At 33.0% G+C, this 18,247-nt stretch overlaps 1 protein-coding gene across 3 annotated transcripts; it reads left to right on the forward strand.

Moving 5' to 3' along the window:
* Nucleotides 1-117: 117 nt before the first annotated feature.
* On the forward strand, nt 118-16,840 carry LOC106155145 (uncharacterized). Of its 3 annotated transcripts, none has more exons than XM_013529826.2 (23): nt 119-544; nt 1,240-1,411; nt 2,845-2,999; nt 5,300-5,457; nt 6,619-6,861; nt 7,224-7,339; nt 7,622-8,260; nt 8,718-8,762; nt 8,999-9,041; nt 9,203-9,312; nt 9,574-9,771; nt 9,937-9,987; nt 10,200-10,351; nt 10,609-10,734; nt 10,879-11,071; nt 11,421-11,515; nt 12,027-12,206; nt 12,781-12,876; nt 13,047-13,367; nt 13,899-14,080; nt 15,030-15,132; nt 15,469-15,662; nt 15,870-16,840. In XM_013529826.2, exons 1-23 carry the CDS (start codon nt 473-475, stop codon nt 15,961-15,963), a joined length of 3,738 nt encoding a protein of 1,245 aa, XP_013385280.2. In that variant the 5' UTR covers nt 119-472; the 3' UTR covers nt 15,964-16,840. The 3 variants fall into 3 exon arrangements, with proteins under 3 accessions (XP_086856271.1, XP_013385280.2, XP_086856272.1); XM_087000146.1 differs by having other exon boundaries at nt 120-544; nt 7,622-7,843; XM_087000145.1 differs by lacking the exon at nt 9,937-9,987 and having other exon boundaries at nt 118-544.
* The last annotated feature ends 1,407 nt before the right edge of the window (nt 16,841-18,247 follow it).

Raw genomic sequence — 18,247 nt, forward strand, 5'->3', positions numbered from 1 at the left:
ATTTGAATATTTTTTCTTTTAAAGGATAGAGGAATTCTGTAAAATTGTGTATAATTAAACAGTTTAATAGCATTGTCCTTAAATAAAAAGAAATAAAATATCGATATAAATTCAGTTCCCTTTGAATTTGGAAGAGTTTACTGAAGCAGGTATCTAGGACACGCGGTCTAAATAAATGTCGGATCGAAGGTGCCTATTGTGAGCCGAATTTGTATTGTGATTAATCTAAATACGAAAGTTAAACACGCGTGAAAGGAAGATAAGCGGCTCAGGAAGGGGAATGTTGCTTTATAAAACAAGAAAATGATACAAATTACGAGTCACGCTGGAAGAAAATCTTACTTAAGTACGTAAGCGGAGAGTGGCGGCAGGTGCCCGGCACGGCGTTAATTGACATTAAGAGATCCGAGGAAATGAAAAGAAAAAAGTAACTGGACATTTAACAAACCTCTCGGTGCAATAATTGTGCACTATGCTGAGTACCTTAGCAAAGGGCTCTGGTACCTGGGCCGGTGAATTGGAAGTAACAGAAAATGGCAAAAAGGTATGTCACCAAGACAAAAGTTTTCTATAACAGCAATATGCATCAGATGTATTGTTCACCTGCAGATGGATGTCATTCGTTTTCCTTGTCATTGTTATATTCTTGAGTGCATTACCATCTTTGCTAACCTTGACAAATTTGTAGTGTTTTTTGCCCCCTGCCCCCGATTTTGCCGTTAATTTCGGTGATCTTTCCGTGAGAACTTATGAGGTGTTTAGTGAGTGTTGCTAAATAAGTGGATTACAGTAATTCTTCATTTTTTAAAGATCAGTTTCACCTCGTTAATTGACTTAAACATTTTAAAAATGTTCCTAGGTTAATCTCAAATATCTTGAATATAAAAAAAAATATTTTCATTTGAATTTTGATTACATTTTTCATTTAGCAAATTGAAATTTTGGGGTTGTTTTTTAATCCGCTTTTTGATTAAAGACTTTTAAAGATGCCAAAGATATACACATTTTGTATTTCAACAGTAACAAAAGCTATATGTGATGGGAAAATGCATTTACATTCCACAGTTTTATTTAATTCAAATTTTTAGATAATACCTGTTACAACGGGTGCGCTTCAACAACACCAAAAAGCTTTGTTTCAGAAAATAAATAATAGTTTTGTACTCATTGTTTTTTCCTTTTTAATTTAGAAGTTCACAAGGTCATTAGATAAATCTGTCATGACTTTTTCCATTTTAGCATAAGTTTCCAGTAGTTGCAGACCCAGACCACCCTCACAAGCATGGTGTCACAGTATCCCCAAGGAAGCATGGGGCGGGTGTCACTGCTACTGGTCCTCCCAGTCCCCCCAGGCAGGAGTTACATTCTGATGGACAGATAGCTTTACCAAAGACATACCTCACAAGAAAAGGTAGATAGGTTAAGAAAAAATACTTTTTTACATCTGTATATGTGTATTTTCAGACCTGACTTAATATTGTCAGGTCAGTATACAGTATGTGCTTGGTTTAGACTTATAACCTGGTAAATAGGTAAAACATAAAGAAGTCCAAAAGAACAAACACAGGTAAAAAACATCAGCTCATTTTAGAAATATTTATTTAATCAACAAATAAATTCCTATGAAATTGATATTTTAGTTTTAAAGCAGGAAAAGACTGTTAAGTGGATAATAAATGATGAGATAGTTTCCTTGCCTACAGTATAGGTAATCTGAATAAGGGTGCTAAGTACTCTTTTAATAAAATATTGAATCTTCTGGCTCATTTGTAATGAAATTAAACACACTGATAATATTTCATTCAGTTGATGGACTTCTTATTCTACTTTTAATTCTGTGCAAGTTAGAGTTGTCAGATAAAAAAAATTATCTAGAAAAAAATTCTCATGAAAAGTGCGGGCACATAGTACTTACAACATAGTACATACAAGTCCTTTTTTATTGAACCAAATAGATAACTTGAAAAGCACTTTGTGAGAGCTAATGTCTCCAATTTCTCAAGGTAAATATTTAAACTACCTGACTGTAAGACTGATAAATGAGATGGCATTACTGAGCCTCTTTTGTAGAGATCTGATGACATTTCCTTAAAGAAGTAGTTAAGATGTCTCTAAGGAGACAGTATGGAAATAGCAATTTCTTTGCCACTATACAAAGTAATAGTGGATTGCATTATGAGACACCTATTCATTCTGTAAAACTAAATTAGTTTAAAGCAAAATACCCTTGCTGTCTTTTATGTTTCTCAGTTATGTTTAAATTTTTTTTAAAAAAAATTAGAATTTAGAATTTTAAAAAAATTCACCCCCTGGTAGTTAATCTGTTTGCAGTATTTAATAATAAGAATAATGTGTTTTTGAAACTAGAATCTCAGCAGAGATTTCTCTCTCTCTCTCTTTGTTTTTTGAATAATCAGTATCTGATGGCAAAGTTTGGTCTGTGGATTACAGTATATTTGCTCTGCCATGATTGCCAAACTGATAAAATGTCCACCTAATCTCAGACGTAAATACCAACAGCAAACATCAAATGATCCAGTGATTACCAATGACTAAAACTCTAGAATGAAAAACAGTTAAATATGAGTTTATATTTAGTGAAAGTAAATATATCAACATAATTATCACTTCATCACCATTTCCACACAGTTAGTTACCCCTCAAATGAACAGAAATAGAATTAGAAACTCATTGTACTTTGCCTTGAATTATAACTATGAACAAAAGAATGTAAGTAAAAATTGTATGCAATTGTTATATAATGAAGTGACAGCTTGAATATAATTTGTCTTTTTGTTTAACTCAAAACATGGATTTATGCTTGATAATTGCTTTGTTTATCAGGTGCTTTATTCCTCTTCACTGTCCCTAATGGAGTTACTCTTGGCAACCCAAGGCTGGGACAAGATGGCAGAAATACTGTCAAGGGTTGGGAGCCTGGTGCAAAAATTAGAACCTTGGAGAGATTTGCTAAATCGGTGCTGCAGTATGGAGATGATGTGAGTTACTTATGTGATAGTGTTTTTAAATCAATTTTCTATATTATCCTATTTAATAAGTATAATATAATTATGTACTATAATTACTTTTCTTTGTTAGATGCATTTCTACTGTTTTGATTCTTTGGATATTTATTTCTTATATCAACTTAATTTCTTATATCTCTTAAGATTGGTAGTTTTGTAAGTAAATGATGTTGGCTTCACATAGAACCCAGTATACTGGATCCTTGGTTTTCACATTATTTAATTTGTCAGGTTTTGAAATCACAAAAGGTAGTTGAGATGATTGAGATGAGAATTAAATTGGCAGAATTTGGACTTAATTAAATGATTTGGAGTGGCTGTGACATATAAACCAAATAAGCTTTGAGTGTTTATCAATTGGCTGTACATTATTCAGGGACATGTTCCAGACATGATTACCTTACATTCTTAGTTCCTGCCACCAAATAGGTTAGTAATAAATTCACTTTAATCAAGAGATTAGAATGCCAGACACTGCCTTCTTTAACATTCATATTGACAAAATTTTAGCATCAGTTCCACATATTAAGTCAGCCTTTCTTCATGAATTCAAACAGGCTCTTTAAAAATGTATCTACGTGAGATATTGAAAAGCTTAGGGAAAGAGTTGAAATCATTGAATCAGAAGGGTGCATTTGAGTGTCTGCACTGGAGACCAGAGACTTCACCTTTTGTCTCATTTTGATGGATGATTTAATACTAAGGTGTCTGCACTTGTATTACCAACCTTAACAGTTTTTCTCACCATGGCAACACAACAACAATCTTTGCTCTCTGGGCTAATATTTTCATTACCATTCTCTATGTATCTTTCATGACTCAGATGTGTATTGTTCTGCTACCTGTATGTTCATGTACTAAATCTAACAGCATTCCACACATGGTGGTTTAAATCTCACAAAGAAAAGGTTTATCACACAAGAAAAACATAATAATAACCCCACAGGTGTAATAAACTGTAATATGTTGGTTGTATTTGCTTTAAGAATGATTAATATTTATGCTGTATTCAATTTAACAAAATATTTTTCTTGAAGTATTTTGATTTGACCTATGATGAATTACCTGGTTTATTTAGACCAAAGAACAATACAGAAATATGTGAGTCTTTTTAAAACTGACAAAAGGGTCTGTTTAATAATCATGAATATGTGCGTGTGTGTGTGCATGTGTTTGTGTGCATGTGTGCGTGGGTATGTGTGTGTGTGAGTTAGAGAGAGAGAGAGAGAGAGAGAGAGAGAGAGAGAGAGAGAGAGTTTACTGGAAAATAATTTGAATCAACCCAACAAAAGTATGGTTACATTATCTCTGTAAGAATTTTAAGCAACATCAATACCATAATACTGAACTAGAGACAAAATAGTTTATTTGGCTGTAACCAGGCTTAGATCTAAGATGACAGTCACCAGGTGACACCGAGAGCTTAAGCATCAATTTAATAATCATAATCCAATAACAAACTTCTGTATATAAGAAAGCAGTATGAATATATAGCTGTTAATGGGTTGTTGACTTTATAAACAGACTGAATGCATTGTCCTGACAATCCCATATGAACATTATTATAATCACATTAGAAATGACAACAAAACATATTCACACTACGTGATAGGATTATACCTTTTTAACAAACCAGAATTAAATGCTGAAGTATTTACATGAATTGATGTTTTTTTAAAAGTAAATTTCATTGGGGCATGCTTTTCCCCCCACACAATAGACATTTGAATGGTTGATTTGTATAGCAAACTGCTGAATAACCTTATTTATTCAGTGGCTTTTACTGGTGAATGTGGATTATTGTAGTATTTGAGTGCATGTTTTGGTATTAGGCTGTAAACATGTTTGACAATATGCAAGGTTAGTGTAGGTGACACATGCTTCCCTATCCAGGTGTTGGGGGGAGATGAAGGAATGGCTTCTTGGCTTAATTGAGAAAATGTCAACACTGTTGCAGATAGATACAGGCATTCACCTCATTACTAGTCGTTAACTGACAATTAAGCCAACCATTTTAGTGTATTTTTTAATTGTGACAAAATACATGATGCCCTTGCCCTTTACTTTGTAACAGTAAATAAGTTACTGAAATAAAACTCCAATAGCAAATTATTTTCAGATTATTACACAAGGGTGTTTATTTCAAAATTAATTTTTTTTTTCACTTTGTGGTATCAATTTAACCCAATGCAAATTTTCCTTCTTGCACAAATAAAGCCTAAAATGATTTGTTCTATAAGTATTGATTTGGACAATGTTTTTTTCTTATCTAGGATTATGGAGCACACAAGGTTGCCAGTTTGTCAGAGTGTGATGATCACATTTTCCTCAAGTTCCTACATTCTCTCAACAATACCCCAGTGGATATTCACTCTCAGCCTGGGGCAGACTTTAACTTTTATTTAGAGGAATACAAATCAAGATGGGCAAGGTAAGAGCTTGCTTTACTATTCATGTGGCATAATTACTTTTTATAATCTAAAAAAATATAAAATCAATCATGTGTTGCTAACAGTGTCAGTGGTGAATACCTAATGTAACAACAAATATGTACTTTTACACAAGTGGGACCTTAATTTTTGTAAAAGGATTCATATCAAGCTGCCCTGTTTTTCTTTGTTACAGTAAAAATTTATTCTTTTACTACTGAACTAATGGAGGGTAGGAACATTCATAATCTTTTTGAAATCTCAATTTCTCCAATATGTACCATAAGTAGATATATAAATGTCTGGTTTGAACAGACCTAACAAATCAAGAGGGAAACATACAGGCAGTTTAACTTGTTTCAAGTACTGGCAAAGCAGGCCATAGGCCAATACTATTACCTGTGACTTTTTATGAATTAATCTTTGTCTTATATACAATGTAATCATCATTGATTTATGTTATATGGTTGAAAGCCTTTTTGTTGCTGCTTTTGTAGGTGATACTGCACCAGTTGTAAATGTTCTTATAGTTTTTATTCAGTATTTCAAAACACTGTTATCAGGACCAAATAAGTTAATTCCAAACCAAAACTTAATGAACAAATTGTCATTCTCTTAGGAAATAAACCATGGCAAAAAGGTACTCAGGTTTAATTTTGTTACTTTTTAAATGTTTTCTGTCATACAGGTAATGTGGAAATTTCGTGGCCATCATCAGAAATATTTATTAGAAATGATGTGTGTATTTTGTTTTGAAATTTTACTATTCAAATCATTGTTCAATCTTATTTTCTGTGAACTGTTTGTATGTTGATTGTCTCTTAAAGTGCATTTTGTGTGAAATAATCTATTGATTTAATTGTTTAGTTTGTAAGAAGTGTACCTACTATTTGTTTTACCAAACACAAGTTGTTTATTTTGATATCTTTAAATTATATAATTACTGGTACATGGATCAGAGCAGAGCAGGGTAACTTTATTTATTTATTTTTTTTCAAGATATTGTAAGAGTAATTGAACTATAATTAACATTTACCTTAAAATAACATTATCACCTCGTTCAGATAAGAATTATTTTTTTATAGAGATTAAATTGATTGTACTCTTTCCTAGGTAAATATTTGTTTAGATATTTGAATAACTTTTTTATTTGATAATTACAGTGCAAAAATTACCCAGTCTCTACCAAGTGGTCCCCCACAAACTGAAGATAATGTTAATGAGACAAGGTCAAAGTCCCTCAACTCGTTGAATGAAACTGACCAATCAGAATCGGGCAGGTCTGTGTCGTCTGCTGGCCAGACCAGAGGAGGAGGGGGTGATGCAGAGTTGATAACAGCAGATACAGGGAAGTTAGTGGATCAGTTCACACGACCAGGGTCCCATGCATCAGTTCAAGGAGACAGGTGAGAAGCAAATTCAAAGAGAAATTTTGATTGTTAGTGATAGTATAGTCTGCCACCCAGTTATGTAGGCCATGTATATTGCAAAGACTAAGAGCAATTTAGCAAGGAACCCCGTGGAGATCCTGTTAGAACAATCTAGGGATGGGAACCCAGTTTAAGATCTTGTAGATAGTCCCACTGTGGGCAACAGATAATACTTCTTTCTGATTTACTAATTTCTTTTGTGATGTCAAAAGCTTGTACATTTAGGTTTAGTATATTATGGTGTCATTAGAGTGGTTATTTATTAAGCCATTTAGATATTGGGCAACTCTCATGCAAATTGTAGAATTGAAATACTACGAGAAATTTCCCATTTTCAGGCCCCTGTCTTCAGCATCTATGCGTCCAGTGTTGTCAGCAGCTAAGCTTGCAGCCTCCCTGAAGTCTGTAAGCTATATGGGAAGGCCAGACTCTGCAACATCCAGTCATAGATCAGGTAAATAAGAAAAGGGCTGATTGAAAAATATATAAAATGAGCCTCAAACATATTTTGGGTATCTCCTGGGATATAAAACTACAATAGTATTTGCATTTTTGAAAAACAAGAGAATTGGTAAAAAATAAACAGAATGGGGAAAAATATTTCAATATATACATAATCAGGAAATGTAAAGCATCCCAGTTAGGCAAATACACTCACACACACAAACCACAACAAACAAACAAAACAAAAAATGCAATGTTTATCATCTACAGATGAAAAGATCAATTTTTTCAGGTTACAGTGTGGCTCGTCCATCCACATGTTTTCCACAGTCCATGATGGGTTCACGGCCAGGATCTGGGTTCTCCAGATATTCCAGGTCAAGGCCAGCATCTGCTGCAAGGTCAAGGCCAGGTTCTGGCCTCAGATCACCTTTGATCAGGGCAATGTCAAGGCCGCCTTCTGGATCAATGTCAAGGCCAAACTCTGTGGCCTCCCAGCACCTTGAACTCCCAGGTCAGGACAGAGTGAGCATAAGTGATAAAGATGAAGCACAGACTGAAGTAGATGAAAACATTTCTCTATGGCAAGAATCTGATCGTTGGACTGAATTAATTGACAGAGAGGAAGTGGGGACTGAAACTGACATAGAGTCTGTCTATCCTGATAGACATGTGTCAGAGGTGCATGTGCACTCGCGCCCCCTCAGTCCTCGCAGTGTTGTTTCTCATCAAACTCTGCACGATCAGGCTCTTCTGCATGCTGAAACCTTTTCCCAAAGCACTTTCCACACTCCGCATGATGCACAGTCCCTTAGGTCCCACACAGAACCCCATTTGCATGATGGAATGACTGAGACTGCCTCTGTTTGGGATGATGATTATGGTGTAGACCCTGATCTTTATCAAGAAGAAGATCTCCCATTACCACATGGTAAGTTTACACAATCCAATCTTTTCCCCTTTGTTCTCTAGTGTATTTTGATATGAATCCTAATATGGATCCATTCATTGATTTTCATTGGCAGTAATAAGATGATTGACTGTGTGCATGGTTGCTCAAATCAAGTGATCAGAATTTATAGATCTACAGTTTTTCATGCTCTTTCAATTGGTAAAATACTAGAAAAGTAAAGGAATGGGTTGTTGGCAGTTGTTGGCAACCAAATTTGAATTGCTTCTGAGCATTTGAGAACACATCATACCTACTGTTGTTTCAATTTATACTATGATTAAGTCCGGTTAGATTAGATTTCTTGTATAATCAAGGTTATAGTTTGTATCGATGGTTGCTATTGCAAATAAGATATGGTTGCTTATTCTGAAAATTGACCTTGTGCACATATTTTATGTCCTGATAATTATCAAAACTTTTGCATATATTTCCGTAGATGAGGCATATCTACAACCAGATCTTCTTCCAAATCCAAACACAGGTGAGCAGACCTTTCTTGGCTGTCCTTGTATGCAAAGAAGTTTAACGATATTACCTTTGAAAAGCTCTGAAGTCAGTGGTGGAAATATTCTTTCAGTTAAAGTGCTAACTTGTATACCTACTGGCAATTGCATATAAGATATAAGAATTTAATCAAGAAGTAAGTAGCTCTACATTGTATTGTTGTTAAACAGAAATTTTAACAATAGATCTAAATTAAAATTATTTAATTTACAGAATGCATATATGAATACAGTGGTGTTCCTCTTGCAAAACCTTTGTAAGTATCTCTCAAAAATGAGACAAAAGGTTGGTTGGGATGTTTCACTATCTGTAATAGTTTGTCCATTTGTTAACTTAAGTAATTTAAGATATTTTTACTTTCATCGAAAAATCTTTGTTCAATTTTAACTTACATTCATGGTTTTACTTTGATCCTAGCTCTAGGCCAGGTTCAGCATCCCACTCCCTGTCCACAGGGTACCATACCATGGTTACCGTGGAGACAGAAGCAGCCAGTGGTACTCACCCATCACAGCCACAATACACTGGTGAGGGATACACTGGTTGATGTTAACAAGGAAAATAATATTTCAAAAGATATTTGATGCTTAAGATGTTTGTTTTTATCCTGATTTATTTTGGCATTATGTGTGTTGATATTATATCGACTGATATGATAAGCATTATTTTGGAAAGGAAGCAAACCCACTTAGAATCGTTAAAAGATGTGAAATAATGAAATCAAATGGATTTCTTTTACAGAATGTCACCATTGGTTTGTCATTCACATTGTATAAATATCTCTGCAGGTGGCAGTTTCATTGGAGGAGCCAGTTCTGTATTTTCCTTGGATACAACTGTTACAGAATCTGCTAACCTTGAACATGACGATTCAACAACAAAAGCTGTTCCAGCAGAGACGGTTACAGGCGCAGTTAATAGTCGCAGGTCCCCATCAGCAAAAAGTCACATAACATCATCTTCATCTATTAGGGAAGAAGGGAATGGTAAGAGAGCGAGATTTGATAGGGATTAATGTTATCAGTATTGCCTGGTAATACCCTTAAATATATATGTCCAGTTTTTCTCTAAAGAAACATGCTTAGTTTTACCTAAATGTAGAATATAAATGTTTTGCAAACAGAGCATGATGCTAGATTTGTTTGTTTTAGGTGGAGAAGCAGTAAAGCCAAGTGATTTTGCATTAGATACTAAGAAACAAGGTGAAATATGTTGTTGAATCCTTTAATTTCCATATGTCAGGTTCAGGAATACATTATTTTTGTATGCTTTTTCCTATACTACTTGAAATGTCCATTTATTGCAGTGTTGATAACTTCTGAAATAACATAATCTAAAAAATGCATCAAAAGACTTAACAGAATTTTTTTTGTTTATGATGATGCATATTTCATGATTTTTGCTCCTACTTCAGAACCACAAAAACCACAAGCGCCATCACCAACCAAATCGCCTGCTCCACTCATGAAGATAACATCAGGCCCCAAACCCCCATCTAGTCCATTGACCAAGTCAACCAGTAATGCAACACAAAAAATTAAGGCAACAAGTGCAAAATTAGAAAAGGTACATTGTTATTGAACAATGATTCACTTTACCATTTTTAAATATTTCTGTCTTCGTAGAGATTAAAGTAAAATATGATAACATAATACATTTTAAGCAAATAGCGTAAAAAAAATAGGACAAGATTTTGCATGGAACTTTTTAAGGACAAAGCAAATAACATTTTTCTTATCGATGGATTAGTTTTTACTTAACTCATAAGAGCAGTTCTTTGGTCATTTGATTCTGTGATTAAAAAATGTTAAAACACATTGCAGAAAATCAAAACACCAAGAGTGTCATCAGCAGCCAGTAGAAAAAGGGATGTCAAAATATCTACCAGTACTGAGACGTCCAATGAGCAAGTCTCACAACCCTCTGCAACTACCAATAGGGAATTTAAAGTAAGGATGTTTTTGATGCTTGGTACATTTAATTGATAGACTAAACTCCTAACAATAAATCAGGGTATTTGTTGGAAAGTGGAAAGCAAAGGTGATTTGTTGGAAAGTGGAAAGAAAATAAAAGATGGATTTTGTCTATTCCAGGAATTCACGTCAGAATCATTGATTTCTGATACCCGAGCTGAGATTGAGCGTGTATTTGGTAAGCAGACACCAGTAAAAACTAAAAAAGCTTCTGGAGGTACTAAAGGAAATGAGGGAAGCATCAAGAAGCATAGATCTAAGGAGAAGGAAAAAGAAAAGGAGAAGGAATTAGAAGTGGAAATTCCTGAAGAAGGTAGAGAACTGCAATACATGTCCTAAAGCTATGGTGTGGTCTTTAGAGATGTAATACATTCTGCTGAAAAGAAACAATAAGATTGAAATTTTGGAGAGATTACGTATATGTATGACATACATTATTGTAAGAACATTAAAATATTTTGATATATATTGGATTTATTTCAAAAGAACGATTGACTCGTTTAAAGGAACATATAAACATCTTTGGTTGTTTGAGAATTAAACTGTCTTCATTAAGTATGAATAAAGGCAATAGTATTAATTTGATGTACAGTTATTATATATATTTGTGAGAAGGATGAAATATTTCATGCTCTAAATAATATGAAAATTATTTTTCATAGTAAAACAACTTATGGAGGGTGGTGCAGATGAATTCACTGGTGAGGAGGGAGGACTGACTGTTGAAGAATTGGAACTGCAGCAGCAGTTACTCAAGGTATGAGAATATAAAAAAATTTGGAATATAGCACTGGTTTATTATTTTAAAAATCCAGATGGTCAAGATGATAGTTATTGAAGAGAAAGTGCCTTGTTGCCTGGCTTCAGGTACGTTAAGATGCATTTAAACTTATGAGAGTCAGATTAATGCCCTTTAACCCAATCAAAGCCACCATACAGTTTCAAGTGATTTATCCTTAAGAAATACCGCACAGTTTTGGTACAAAATTTTCTGAAAATGATATTGCACAGGTATTTTCTGCTTAATTATTGTGTGTTGTGGAATGGAGGAAAATACAAGCAGGTCTAATTGCAACCAAAAATTTAATGAAGGTGCAGTCCTTTTTTTACTGCCCAAAAGATTTTGGTGTTTTTTTTCTAGTATGGGATTTAATTTTTTTGTTGTGAAAGACACTGGTACTAATAAGTGTGTTACAGGAAATTTACTTTATCTTTAACACTTAATGAATAGATAACATTTTCAAAACTAATTTCCATTTTTAATGCAGGAAAAAATGGAGTCTGCCCAGGAGCAACTTAAATCTGCAGGCATTAAGTCAACTAAACCAGGTAAACCAGCCAATAAAGAGAAAAAGGAAAAGAAATCACTCAAGGTCAAAGATGAAAAAGGTGAAGAAATGGAGAGGAAGAAACAAGAGCTGAGAGAAGCACGGAGATTAGAGAAAGAAGTATGTGGTGTTTCTGTAGCTTAATTTACTGACAAAAGAAAGTGGCTTAACTCTTGTCCCAGATTGCCTTTTACTTTCTAGTTTATCTACTTTATTAGAAATTAACTACTTGACTGATATTTACAGCCTGTTATTAACTTGAATATTATTATTATGCCCACTTCTTGGACAAATGTACTAATGTGTAGAAATTGTTTCAACAGAAAAAAAAATTAAAGCTTTTTGCACCTTTTATTGTTTGAACCACCTTTATGAATATCATTAAAGAAGTTTAAGGAGGTTTGAGGGAAGATTCTGTTATAAAGTAATTGACGAGAAACTTTTTATGTACTTGGTGTTTAGTATCTTATCTTACATCTAATTATAAAGATATTCAGATTATGTAGTTGGAAATTGTTTTTTTAATACTGCCAGTGTGTCAAAGAAATTGTGCCACATGACATTTTAGAAAATGACATGCATGTGACTATAAATGAATAATCAAAAATATTGACCATTTGTATGTGGTAACAGTGATTTTGTGGTCAATGCTTAACCCACAGACACACTTTTAAAATACTGTTTATAATTTCAGAAACGTGAGCAGGAAGCTAAGCAGTTACAGGATTTGATAAAACAGAAGGAAGAAGATAGGAAGAATAAAGAAATGGAAGCTAAGCGGGAACAGGAGGTTGGTGAAGAATTCTTTTTCTTGGTGTAAATTGTTTACAATTAGAATACTAAAATCTTCTCCTAATTCAAGAAATGCAAATTCAATGGTGCACTGCTGTATGTCAAGAAGTAATGTGCTGGTTTTTAACTTGAACATCTATTGAAGCAAAATGTGAAATATTTTTGTAGAGGAAAGAAGCAGAACTGAAAAGAATTGCTGAAGAAGAGGAGAGCATACGTCAACAGGAGGAAGAAGTGAAAAGGATACTGGCTGAACAAAGAAGAATAGAACGAGAAGAAAGAGAAGCCAGGAGAAAACTTGAACTTGAGAGAAAGAAACAAGAGGCAATCCGACAGCGTGAGAAGCAGAAAGAGATGATGGCCAAGGCAAGACAGAAGGAGTTGGAGATGCTAGAGAGAATAGCAGATAGTGAGGCAAGAAGACGGCGCAGGGAAGAATTGGAAGAAGATGAGGAAGAGGAGAATGAGAAATTAGAAATGGAATTTGAGGTAAAATCTACATCGTGTGTTTTGAAGATGAAAAGAAGTTCAGTGGATAATGTGTAAATAGATTTTTATTTTGATGGATCACTTAATCTTGTATGTAATCCATCAGTCACCAGCAAAATGCCTAATGATAAAGACACATCTTCATCTTCATGATAATTCTAGTCCAGTCCAGTAAGAAAATAAAATTAATGATTAGAATATATCCTATTCAGATGTTAAGCATAGATATGAAATTTATATCAACTAACAAATGAGAATTTTTATATAGAAAAACAGAAATATGAATGATAAAAAATAAGACTTTGTAATTTATATCCACTGACAAAATGAGATTTTTTTTTGAAAGAACAGAAATATGAATGATAAAAAATAATAAGAATTTATAATTCTCTTTTTTAAAAAAGTGTTTTATATTAACTGTCATGCACAAGGTAATTACTAATTAATTACTAATTTTTTTTCTTTAATGACTGAAAAAATAGTAGGGATATAGACAGGTAAATCATTATTCTCATCAACTCTGTTATTCAGGAATCGCTGAAGCAGGTTGAATTTGAGATGGAGCAGGAGGAAGCAAAGATTGCTTACTTGGAGAAGAAGGCAGAGGAGGAGGCCATGGCTGACATGGTGCGTGAGAGGGAAGAAGCTGAATGTAGACGACAGAAGATTGAAGAGGAAATGGAAAAAGTCAGACAACAAGAACAAGAAAAAATGTAAGTGTCCCCCAAATATCCATTTCTTCATGGTGAATGTGATCAAACACAAAAATTGTCCTGTACATCCAAAAATTCACTTTGAAGCTAAAACGTTCCACATTTAAAAATTACATTGTAAATCCTAGGTAAAAGTGATGTATGTCATTCATTTTTAATATACAGATATGACACAAAATTGATAAAATGGATATTGAGTGAGACTCACCCTAATTTTGAATCAGAATTTTTCATACACATTTCCTCCTACCCCTCATTTGTAATTGAGAAAAAAAAAAGACCATGCAACAACACCTTACTGTTTGTTTGAAAACAAATATTAATTAATTCAAATTAATTTTTACATATAGTTCTGGCCTTAGATAACTATATCCTAAAATTTTTGTCATGGTTTAATAAATGGCCTGTGTGTTGGCTAGCCTGTTGATTTCTAAATGTTTATATTGTGGATAATAACTTGTGGTACTTGTGGTTAAGCTGCATGAGTTACAAAATCATCCATAGAGAAATCAATATAATTGGCTTGCAATGACTTTTGCCTAATCTTTCACAAGATGATTATATATTGTCAAATTATGGGAATAGTCATTCATATGTTCTAGATTAATCATGGGTACATGTTGAAATAATAGTAATAATACATTGAGACTATAACGGGTGTCAAGGTTTTCCTGTAATCCTCAGATTCCAATTAGTGGAAAAGATTATTGTAGGAATGCCAGTTAAATATAGCAGGAGCTATCTGTGTGCTACCTGTTACCATGACGCTGTAATAACAGGGAAATGGAGTAATTGGGAATTGATTGTTCAGCAAAGAGTTCCACAAGGACTTGTTGATTTTTTATTTGTACAGAGTCATATATCTCCCTTTAGATTGTATGTCAAAAGCAAAGAAGGAAGACCTATTTTGAAAAATAACAATAACAACCAGGATGTTTCCATTTCACAGGCAAAAGATGTTTGAAGAACAGCAAAAACTTGAATTGGAGATTCAGAAGAGAGAGGAAGAGGAGGAAAAACAGAGGGAGATTGAGAGACAGAGACTTCTGGAGGTAAGAATTTTAACAGTAATATTATACAAGATAAGGAATTGTGTTTCTAACATTTGAACTCTAATGCTGACAATAACATTACAAAAACAATTTGAAAATGTTAATACACATTATCACCATTAATGTGTTTTATGTTCCATTGAGTTTGGTTATTGTTAGAGATTTTACCAATAGTTTTACCACATATATAAATGGAAAATTAATAATTTTATATAAATCATTCAGTATATTTAATTAAATTATTCCCTTTTTGTGAGAAAACACCTTTATTACATATAAAATCAGAAAAGTGGGAATTGAAAAAAATTTTGAAAATAAATGGATGCTTTCTTGTAGCTACGAAAGATGGAGGAAGAGGCAAGAGAGAAGATGCGCCAAGAAATGCAGAATAGAAGAGAAGAGCTCCTTAAGCTCAGAGAAAAGAATATAGAGAGGAAAAACAACTTGGAGAGTGTCCGTCGTTCACAGGGTGTCACCAAACCATGGGTGTTTTCATATTATGTGCTGTGGCCAAGAGAAACTTATGAAAAGTATGTTATTACAATTCTTTAAATCATTTGGTGATATTGTTAAACCTGAAAAGAAACCTTCATATATAATGATTATTTGTTTACAATCAAGAACTGCAAAACTTGAGATTGTTTGACATCGTTTTATTTTAACAAATCTCAAAAGTTTTGTTAAAATTTTAAGCTGTGGATAGTGTTATTTGATATATTTATTATTTCTATTTTTAGACCAATGATCTCAGATGATAAGAAAAAAGGTGGGAAGAAAAGTGGGAAGAAAGGGAAGAAAAGTGGGAAAAAGAGTGGGAAGAAAAAGAAATGATCCTAGCCTGCAGTGCTCTTACAAATAATTAGAAAAAGTTGTGCTGGGTGATTTCTGTGACATTTTCTTAAATCAGTATGGCTTTAAGATAATGTTTAAACTGATGTAATGATGGATACATTCATGAAGACCAACATTGCCACAAAAAGAAGAAAACTCAAATAATGTCATAATCAGTGTGGATAATTTTGATATAGATTTATTATTTTTGTTGAATCTAAATCAGGGTATTTTTTAATTTTTAATGTATAAAAGAGATTTTCTCTATAAGGAAATTACTTCATTATGATAAAATCAAATAAAGCATTCCATGACATAAAAAAAATGATATTTTTATTATGTAGTCTAGCCTTTGTTTAATATGCTAAAACAAATTAAATGACAGAATAAGAATGTTAGCCATTTCTGTTTTCTATGAAATGTTTCAGCTGTTTAATTACCCAATTTTTTTTCCATGACAGAATACTGAAAGAATTTAATGTACCATGTTCTGTTCAACTGTTATCTGTGCTATTTTCTTAAAACTATAAACCATCCATGGTTATATGTGTAACAAATATATGCAAATGACAATCAAAATTACCAATGTCAAATTTATTGAAGAGGCTTATCTGTGTTGTATTAATATTCAGCTTGATCTGTATTTGGTATTTGGGAATATTTTTTCTGTGCAATATATCAAATGGTCACAATTGAAATCATATTAGAAAGTTGTAATTGAACATTAAATCGTATATATAATGAAACTAGAGTCACATGATAGGAAGCAAAGTCATAACATAATCACAATGCGTCACGTTTGCTCAAGCACATTGTTTTAAAATATTGAATAATACATAATTATTTTGGAAATAAAAGTACTTTTTGTGGAAAGTTACTTGTTAGTTTGAAACTATCATTTCACTTTTGTCAAATTATACTCTAATATATTTTGTACATCAAGCTGATTTTCAAACTCGACCTGTATTTTAGGTATGTAACATCGATCACTCCTGTGAGTTTCAAGTGAATAGACCCATTGGTTTTCTTTGAAATGTGTTTTCAGTGTTGCATATGCTGAAAAAGCGAAAAAAAAAAAAAAAAAAAAAAACAGCATAACTTTGGAAAAAATGGCCTGATCATGCTGATTTTTTAACTCAACCTATATTTTAAGAATATTTATCAGTTTCGTAAGTTTGAGGACAAAAGGTAAAACAGTTTCTACTTAATTGTGTTATCACTGAAGGTGATGACAGTGATGACAGACGCAGGTACATAAAAGGTATAAATAATGCTTGCCTTTTCCATTTAAATATATTTTTACTATCTCTTCTATTATCTCTGTCAAAGCCAACATTGTTTTTTTGGTGTGGATTAATTGATTAGCTGCTATGGGATCATAAATGGCATCGTTATTGAATGATATCAAACTAGCTTTTAATTTACTTTAATCAGACCAGTGTAATTGCACATAAACTACCTTGAATATACCCTGAATTTGAAAATAGGAAGGAAAAATCTCAGTGTTTGAGGATAATGAATGTAAAAATGCAATTATCAGGAAAGGATATCGATTTCTCTTGCAATTTCACTGACAGAACTCTCTACCAATGACTGAAGATAGTCAAAGTTGTACATTGAAGATATAATTTGTTTTGCATTTGATTTTTTTTTATAATGATAACAGAAAACCCCTGTTCAATACACTAAAGTTATTCTTTATATTATTTATGCAGGATTTGTGAAGTTTTTTTTAAATGAGATTTTAAAATGAGAGCACAAATTATTTTAGTAAAAAGATTTGGAATGATTGTTTGGCAGCCTGACACTAGTATCTAAATCTAGAAGCAAATTTCACTGAAGAACTGAATTTTGATAGCTGTGATAATGGTACATAGATATAATAGTGAATGATTTCTATCAAAATAAAAATTCCCACTAGTCATTGATATGGTCTACAGACTCCAGACATATCACATGTCACAGTTGTTGTTCTGGTAGGTATCTTTCAATTGTTTAAGCAGCGATCTTATGGAACAGCAGAACATTAATAATGTCATAATGATACATCACTTGCATCTTTTAAGGAAATGCATATGTGTCTGTTATCATGCACGGAGTGTTCCTTTGATTCCTACTGCCGCCTATAAATGATAGATTTACGCATTGCTCGACCATTACATTCTGGAAGTAAAGGTCACATCTAATGGAAAAATCAGGCTAGTGATGCAGTTTTTGTGATGAATTTTGACGCTTTTTGATGTAGTTTTTTTAACAGCAAAGGGAGCACAAAATGTGTGAGAAA

This window comes from Lingula anatina, chromosome 1 (genome assembly GCF_051362555.1).
Source record: "Lingula anatina isolate TDL-2025a chromosome 1, LinAna3.0, whole genome shotgun sequence".
Taxonomy (NCBI): domain Eukaryota; kingdom Metazoa; phylum Brachiopoda; class Lingulata; order Lingulida; family Lingulidae; genus Lingula; species Lingula anatina.

Excerpts from the sequence above, each read along its gene's own strand:
- LOC106155145 (XM_013529826.2), top strand. The coding sequence starts at position 473 with ATGCTGAGTACCTTAGCAAAGGGCTCTGGTACCTGGGCCGGTGAATTG. Across the intron at positions 11,516-12,026 it reads TGCAGCAGCAGTTACTCAAG|GAAAAAATGGAGTCTGCCCA; the intron begins GTATGAGAATAT and ends TTTTTAATGCAG. Across the intron at positions 12,207-12,780 it reads CACGGAGATTAGAGAAAGAA|AAACGTGAGCAGGAAGCTAA; the intron begins GTATGTGGTGTT and ends TTATAATTTCAG.